The sequence below is a fragment of the Akebia trifoliata genome, chromosome 6 (genome assembly GCF_017979445.1).
Source record: "Akebia trifoliata isolate Shusen 1 chromosome 6, ASM1797944v1, whole genome shotgun sequence".
NCBI classification, from domain to species: Eukaryota; Viridiplantae; Streptophyta; class Magnoliopsida; order Ranunculales; family Lardizabalaceae; genus Akebia; species Akebia trifoliata.
This window is the reverse complement of record NC_141380.1, coordinates 2,868,480-2,877,489: the sequence shown is the minus strand read 5'-3', so window position 1 is coordinate 2,877,489 and position 9,010 is coordinate 2,868,480. Positions and strand designations below refer to the sequence as shown.

The 9,010-nt window shown below is 34.0% G+C and overlaps 1 protein-coding gene across 1 annotated transcript; it reads left to right on the top strand.

Annotated features, from left to right (window-relative positions):
* Window positions 1-2,248: 2,248 nt before the first annotated feature.
* ATIPCS3 (Inositol phosphorylceramide synthase 3) lies at window positions 2,249-9,010 on the top strand. Its single transcript, XM_086445033.1, has 12 exons — window positions 2,249-2,868; window positions 2,973-3,062; window positions 3,658-3,744; window positions 3,875-3,943; window positions 6,466-6,546; window positions 7,105-7,176; window positions 7,360-7,420; window positions 7,517-7,619; window positions 7,998-8,093; window positions 8,178-8,224; window positions 8,305-8,432; window positions 8,687-9,010. The coding sequence occupies exons 1-12, from the start codon at window positions 2,836-2,838 to the stop codon at window positions 8,759-8,761; spliced, it is 942 nt and encodes a 313-aa protein (XP_086301159.1). The 5' UTR covers window positions 2,249-2,835; the 3' UTR covers window positions 8,762-9,010.

Sequence of the window (9,010 nt, the reverse complement as noted above, 5' to 3'; positions counted from 1 at the left end):
GTAGAGGTATTTATATGAACGTACCTTAAACACTAGTTTTAATAGTGAAATTGTTTGCTTCTATTGAGTAGGGCCACCGGTGTGGTATCTATCAAATACTCTTTGATGCTTAAGTCACTATAAAATTGAAGAAAGTAATGGATATAAAATTGAACCATCAGTCGAAAAATCCTTTCTAATATGGTCTCCACCTTTATTTATAGGCTAATCCATTTCCTTAACTATCTTTCTTGACATGTCACTCATTTCCTTATGTAAGGGGAAGGGGATTCTTGCCTAATCCTATTGGGAACATGGTTGAGTTCGTCCCAACCATTTGTTTTCTTACTCCGAAAAGTAATCAATTGAACTCAACTGAGCTAAGTTGATCTAGATCACAAGTACCACAAGGTTGAATTGTGATGGAGTATAATGCTCATGTCCTTCCAAACCCCCTTGAATCTTGTGATGTGTTGAACTAGATTGTTAGTCCATACAAGTTTTAATATGGTTCGATTCTCAATTCAAGTCTTGTATAAAACGTGCAAAGGAATGAGATAATTAGAATGTATATCAACTTTTTTTTTTAATTTTTTATGACGATGGTTCCGGACCCACAAGCCCAACTAACAGGTAAGGGCGTAACTTAGTTCGGTTCAAACTGAGAACATAGCCAAATCGATAGCTTTGAGTTTGATTATGGGTTAAGAAAATGGAGAATTGGTCAATTTGGTTCGATTCTCAATTCAAGTCTTGTATAGAACCGAACCAAATTGAGAATCGAACCCTTATATAATAAATAAATATATTAATTCATTATGAGTTATTTTCATATTCAGGCATAGATTAAGGACTTTTTTTTTATAGATAAATTAATGATTTCTTATGAATAGATCAATGATTTATTATATGAAATTTTATATTTATTATTTGTTAAAAATATGTTGTTTACAACTAGGTTTATAGGATATTGGCAATCCTTGGAACCAAATCAAACCAAACTAACCTTAGTATGATTTGGGTTGGTTTAGTTTTATTGGTATTGTGGTTCGGTTCTTATTTAGTGGAACTGACCTATGTGGGTTTAATTTTGATTTAGATACAAACTGAACCAAGTTGCACCCCTACTAGTAGGGGCGAGTCAACTAGCATCTCAAAGCACCATTTCGTCCAAATCCCTCCCCCCTCGTACATGCAATACCCCACAAAAAACACATACCAAGTAATAATAAATCTATGTAGGTGGCCTACATAAAATATGATCAACACAAAATTCTTGGATATGAAACTCTCGCATTAACATAAAATATGATTTTAGACAATTAAATAGAATAAAATGATTCGTTCATCTAACTCCAAAATTTGGGATAAGACTTTGATGATGACAACGATTGGGTTGTTCATGTCAACTTATGGGTTTTGAAACTTAGATTCATATCTCGTGTTGTTGTTCCCTATGTGTACTTTCAATCGCATGGATATGACATTCAACATTTAATCAGTTATTATTCCCACGTTATCGTAATCAATAACTCTTTAAAAAAAAAAAAATCTAAAATAATCATTTGATCGATAAATTTTTATTAGAACATAAAATTGAACTTATAGATTTATAGTATTCTTCTCACATTTCTTAATTGTAATAAATACACTTTGGAAAATTGGATTTTATATCGAAAATGTTTGAATGCTTATTCTCGAGGTGTATTTATTGCACTTTTACGTGTGCCATTAGTGCACAAGTTCGTTAACAATACCCACTCGTTAAGAGTTGTATCGTATCCAGTATCCACCACGAATAAAACACATAAGAATTTGCTCACCATTGGAATTCTCGTGAGAAAGAACGTGTTTGATTATATATCCGGATTTGCAGGCGAAGGCCGGAGAACTCGTGAGCGTTAATAGCTTCGCAGATCCACTAATTCAACCAACCCCAAATACAAATTTCTGTCCTTCTTGAATATCAATTTTTGATACACCACTCTTTTAAAAAACCACGTGGCATCTTTTTTTTAATGATCTCATCAGTCCACGTGGCATACAAATCAAACAAATAAAAGTTACCAATAAGGCAAAAAGATATTTTTGAGGTGTATCGAAATTGTTCTTCTGTTTCGTTAGCAAACTTTTGTTCTAGCCCACTCTAGGAGAATATTTGCCCTTTCTTGATTTCTTCTCATTTTCTTAATAATAATAATATTATTTAAATAATAAATAATAAATAATAAATAATAATATATATAATCTTCTTAATTTCTCACTTTTCGACTCTTACTTCCTCTTCGTTTCCTACGGGTCGCGTAGCGGCGATCTATCTCTTTTTAAATTCTTTCGTCTCAAAGTCTCAACTGTCGATCCGTGTTCAACCCGCGTAATAGCAGACAAAGAGAGAGAAGAAAAGATTCTACTTTTATTGAAAGCTACCTTTTGATTTTATAAAAATCAATTTTCTTTGGTTTATAACTAGTGTTCTTGGGGATTTTTGTATTTTGGATTGGAGAAAATCGATCGAAGGATACGATTTTTATTGAGATCTTGAAAATTTTCGAGTTTGAGTTACATTTCGCGGTTTTATTCGTTGAAAATTGTTTGGAGGAGTGGTTTCTTGGTTGATTTATGTGGCTGTTTTGCGATTAGAGGCGATCTGAGGGTTTTGATTTACATAGATTCATTGAAGGAGGAGGAGTCGCCATCTGGAGGTGATTGGGGGATTCGATTTTGTGGAAAAAGTTTTGAAAGAAAGGTTTTTTTTTTCTGGAGATTCTGAGAGTTTGGTATGAGATTCCTTGGAAATGATGTCGATCTTAACCGTTGGATTTTGAAGTAATATGGCACTGGTTGCCAGAATCAGGGATGGCGTTTTACATTGCTCGCGAGGCTTCAAAGGTTTCATTTCTGCAAATCTTTTTCTCCTTTTTTTTCCCTTCTCTTTTGCTTTCTGTTATCTGTTTGTTAACTTTACTTCCATTCATAATTGTTCTTTCGAGCAGTTATGGAAGAGGATTTGCATCGAGACTACGATAGAAATTCTTCTCCTTGTCGAGAAGTGGAAGCTTCTTCTTGCCGGATTGATTTTTCAGGTATTTCTTTAAAATTCTGTTTTTTTTTTTAATGTGTAATATGTCATGTTTTATCCCCCAAATTGAGGAAAACCCACACGCCCACATCGTATAAAAATTCCCAAAATTCAAATAAATTTTGGTTTTTTCTTGGACCAACTTAAACCAGAAGAGATAGCAGAATAACTATGTGGCTGCACATTGATGGTCCTCATTTTGATGCTGTATATAATTTGGAGGTCTACTTTCCATTAATGACATTTTGTTAGTCAAGAACTTTCATGGTGTCTTGTATTTGCTTGTCCATTGGGGCATTATTACATTATATTAGCCTCAATTACAATCAAGACTATAAACAGGGAAATTATGTTTCCATTGATCCATTCGACATAATTTTAACAGCGTGAAACTTTTATTTCGGTAAAAGAATGCTATTCATGGTAAAATGCTTGACATTTCTGCTTCCATGGTTCATTTATATGTCAAATTTGGTTATTTGGGTTCAAAAAATTTAATCATGGTTGCTTTCTTTTAGTTTTAGCTTTTGGGTTTTTTCTAGATGTAAATGGTTGAAATTATTTGGAGGTTTATATTATAAATCTGTTTCTATCTACAGTACATTCATGGATTGGCTGCTCGAGGAGTTCATTATTTTCATAGACCAGGACCAATACTTCAGGATGCTGGGTTCTTTCTTCTTCCGGTATGTGTTATATTGTTTGAATGCAAGTATGATCATTATGTGATATTTATATTCTTTGGGATTTGGCTTCGACGGTGAATGAAAATATGATCATAAAGGGTTTTTTTGTTTTCCCTTTCACTCATTTTAGGAGCTTGGACAAGACAAAGCCTACATCAGTGAGACTGTATTCTCTATCATCTTTTTCTCCTTTGTCATGGTGAGATTCTTCCTAAAATCATTTTTTTAATACTATTATATGGTTAACAAGCAAGCACAACACCTTTTGCTTTAGTTTTAAGTTTTTTATAATGTATGCAACTTTCATCACCACAATGGACCTTTCTATTTTATTCCAGCTGTAATGAACTATCCCAATTTTTGTTATTTCATTTTATTTCTGCATAAGCATTCTTGATGAATAATCAAATTTAGTTTGCTACCGGTGGGATGAAAGACAAAATGGTAGGCAATACTATAATTTTCACCAGTAATATTTGTCCTATTTTCCAATACTTGGAAATTTGATCTTTCCACTTGACTATTTTTTGACAAATTTCCGAGATGTTTAACCTTATTTACCGATCCAGCAGAGTTTGGGTTTGCATCTTTGTCAATTTATTGCTCAAGCTAGTATAGAACACTACTTGCCATTAACCACGATCCATCATTTTCATCATTTCCTCTGCATCCAAACATTGTGATCAACGTCATGAATCTTTTTCACCATTCAACTCTATCTTGAGCCAATCTGCTATTGCATACAAGTACCTATCCAATTAAAGGTGTAGTTAATTTTATTTACAAAAAAAGAAAGCATTTGGGAGAATCTCTATGGAGGATAAAAAATTCCATAATTGTTACTGTTTTGTCCTCTCTTTGGGCAGATTTTGATATGATTTATTTTCATGAATTAGTAATTGCTCTTTTGACCTAGTCAAATTTATATTCATATGTAGAAAACAGAAGGGAAAAGAATATTAATTATCTAGAAATATTTCACAGGTATTCATGCACATGATTTAAAAACATTTAATAACTAAAATTTTCTCAGTTTTCTTGTGGTACCCATTTAGTCATAGTTCAATGATTTTATTTTGATTAACTTTTTTGTTATTTGTGAAATATTTCAGTGGGATATATCATTATTTTTGAGATATTGGTGTTTCTTTTCATGGCATCTTATTTCGGTATACTCTTATTGGTTGTATGTTGCATGTTAAAATGGCAGACATTTAATAACTAAAATTTTCTCAATTTGTGGTACTCATTTTGTTATAGTTCAATGATTTTATTTTTATTAACTTTTTTGGTTATTTGTCAAATATTCTAGTGGGATATATCATTATTTATGAGATATTGGTGTTTCTTTTCATGGCTTCTTATTCCGGTATACTCTTAATTGGTTGTCTAGCACATGTTAAAATGGCATCATCATGGGTCAAGTACTTGAACTGCAGCATTAGTTAACTACAATGCTTTGAACTTTTTTCATAAAAAACTGTTCTTGTAAAAGACGGGAGGTTGTGAGACAAGCTAAGTAAATAGTCCCTCTTGACTAAAGAGAGAAAAGTTAGATAGCAAGATTTGAACGGGAGAGGGAATACAATTTAAAGTAAAGTTGAATTCTGCTTTCCAAAAAAGTTAAATATAAAAGCTTTTCCTTTGTTGTGACCCAAGAAACAATATTTTATTTTATTTTTATTTTCTTATTGGTAGACCAAACAAACTATTCATATGTATAATATAGAAAAGAATGCAAGGACTATCTGATTCAAGGTTCATAGGAGACTAGGTGAACTGTTACGTTTGTGTGACTTGTCAATGTGAAAACTATGAAGAATTTTATCCCTATGTTACCAGCACAAACATCCGTGAGATATTTGTAGTTTATATGCTATGAGTATATTCTTTCCCAATCCTTCTGCTTAATAAATTTTTTTCAAAGAAAGACAATAATATGTAATGAGGAAAGGGAAAGAAAATGTAAAACAACACAAAAACAAGGGATTAAGTAACTATTTTATTCTGACCAGATGAGGAGAGTAGCAAGTTTGGACTAAACATAGTTTTTTTCCATTATTATGTCATCCCAGTACTTTCGTTGTGGTGGTTATGGAAAGCAGACAAGAGTTGTTGGATATGAGTTATGGATTTAAGTCATTAACTCATTTTGAAGTCACCTAACTTGGAAGTCTTATTTATTTATTTTAATGACTTGTTTTTGGAAGTTTTTGATTCAATCAGCATTCTCCCTTAATTTTCCTTGGAGTGAAAATAACCTCGTGTCATTTCCCATAAGTATGATCCACTCTACTCAGTCCAATGATTTGCTATGCATATTAACATCATAACATGGATTGGAACACCGTTATTTTATTATCTAGAAACTGTGCTTGAGCCAAGTGGTGTCGATTTTTTTTTTTCTTTTTAACTCTATGAGGTTGTTATGTGTAGCCATTTAATGTAAGTGATATTCTTGTTTGAAAGACTGGGAGGTTGTTATGTTAAGCTATGGCAATGTGTCTACATGATTCATTTATTTAAGCTGAGAATAACGGAAGTATATTTTAAGTTTGCCCTGTAGTCACATGTAGAATGTTGTTCCCACATACTAGGTTCAAATCCTCCCTTGCCCCCTTGAACCAACTTCACCTTTACCTATCCAAAAAAGTAAAATAAAAAATGCTCATCTTCTTTAGAATATGTACTTATTCTAATATGGTTTATGTTATGTTACAGTGGACCTTTCACCCATTTATTCTTCAAAGCAAAAAAATCTACACAGTTCTAGTGTGGCGCAGGACCCTGGCATTTCTAGTAGTAAGTGCGGTTTATGGTATTACTGCTGCTCTTTGTTTGTGGAGTTGGTTATAATCTGAGTTACATTTTAGACATTTCAGTGCATTCTTAACTTGCACAAGAGGAACAATAAACACGTGAAGAATCACTTGCCTGTTCTTTCTTGAACTCATGTTTCTATCCAACCTGTTAAGTTTTTGTGATAATCAGAAATATAGTGGGACAAATGCCTATATTTGAAGGTTGCTTTTGCAGCCTAAATTCTTGGGTGCAATCCACCAAATAGTTGGTCAAGGGGCTCCCAAGCCTGCTAGGGAAAGGTGGATTTGTTCAATCTAGACATCATTATTCCTCTGGGAAGTGCTATGGTCGAGGACATGAAAGGCATGCAGACCATTTCAGCCAAATATAATCATTGAAATGAATTTAATGTCTTTGGCCCTCATCCATAGTGATCAATCTATCTGGTTGTGTTATTTGTAGGATAGATTTTGAGAATGGTATTGTAAATATATGCTCCCACCTTTTTCTTCAACGTCAGTCTAACAGGCCCTTTTATGCTAATTGTGTTTCCTGCAGGCTTCTCAAATTCTCCGAATTATCACATTTTATTCTACTCAGCTTCCTGGCCCAAACTATCACTGCCGTGAGGTAAAACTTGTTTAATGTTCATGGTTTTGCTGTGTAATCCATGACTTGTAGTTAAGGTTATCATTTTTTTGTCATCTAGATTTCCCAGATGCTGTCCTGTTTAGCTATTTGTTTATTCTGTTTTCCATGTAAATCTTTGTTCAAAGCGAATTTTAACAATCGAGTACTTGTTGCTCCTTGCAGGGTTCGAAACTTGCCACACTGCCTCCTCCAGAGACGGTACTGGAAGTGTTTATAATTAATTGTAAGTGACTATTTTTATTTGTTTGGCTTTGGCGCAGTATTCAAAAAATTACTTTTTTTTTTTTTTGACATTCATTGTTTTGTTTTTTACGTGCAGTACCCAAGGGTGTGAATTATGGTTGTGGTGATTTGATTTTCTCATCACATATGATCTTTACTCTAGTATTTGTGCGCACATATCAGAAATATGGCACACGAAGGTAAGAGTTGTCTATGCAATTACTTCTATCTACAGTTATAAATCTGATTTATTCTATATGCTTGTAAGTGTGCATGGGGTTCCTAAGTCCCAGAGCCCAAAACGCTGTAGGTGCAATCTTCTTATGCCGACTAACTGTGTTTTTGAAAATTCATGCATTTAGAAGGTGCCCCTTTTGGCATCTTGTAATCCGTGCCAGCTGCACAAGGATGGATGGAAAACAATTTTTATTCAAATTTAGCAGAGAAGAGTTTCTGTTTTTTCTCCATCAATGTTTTCCGACATTCCAACTCTTCTGCCATTCAGATCTCATGACATTTCAAATTGTATGTAATATTTTTACTAATTATGCTAGTACGGGTCATCTATGTGTTTGAAGGTTTATCAAGATGCTTGGTTGGTTGGTTGCTGTTATTCAGAGCCTCCTGATTCTAGCTTCCCGCAAGCATTACAGCGTTGATGTTGTCGTTGCATGGTAAGATAGGGTTCATCATCCCGTCAGTTTTAGAATACTTGTTTCTATGTTGACACTAATGAATCTATTTGATCCATTTTGCAGGTACACCGTAAACCTGGTTGTATTCTTTGTGGATAAGAAATTGCCAGGTTAGCCTTTGATGCTCTAATATTATTTTGGACTCTTTGTTTTTGGACTGTCCTGGTGACTGAATTATTTTGTAATGCAGAACTCCCTGACCGAACCAGCACAACCCTGCCTCCATTGCTACCATTGAGTTCCAAAGATAAAGATAGCAGAACCAAAGAAGAACATCACAAACTCCTCAATGGAAACTCAGGGGATACAACTGATTGGGTATATAGTGCATTGATGAGTACTCTCTATTTTCTAATCTCCAATGTCATTTGACGTATTCTCCAACGTGCACAACTGAGATGGTTGGAAACACACTGGTTTTCCCTAGGGATCCATTTTTCTCAGGAATCGGTCCTTGGGAATATTTTCTCAACTCAGCCAATGAAATGTAGTTGGAGACTAGAATTTTCCTTTCAGTTTATTTTGGTTTTGTTCTTTTATGTTGGGCATTAACATGTGATGTTGTTCTCCAGAGACCAAGAGCACAGAAGATTCTAGAAAATGGGAGCAACGGCCATGCAGATACAGCGATGAATGGTGGTACTTAGACAATGGTAGATATGTGGGGAATAGCTGCGCTCCGTGGTGCGGCAAGAATTGCTCTTTGAACAAATATCACGTCATTTGCTCCATCACCATGTGGTAAACCTGATTTGTAATTTATTCGAAATGGAAATTTTGGTTTTTTTTCTTTTTTTCTTTTTACCATTTTGTTCCCTCCTTTCATGGTAAAGATACATTCCAACATCATCATCATATATCACGGAGTTCCTAATGCTTCTAATTGCATTTCTTCA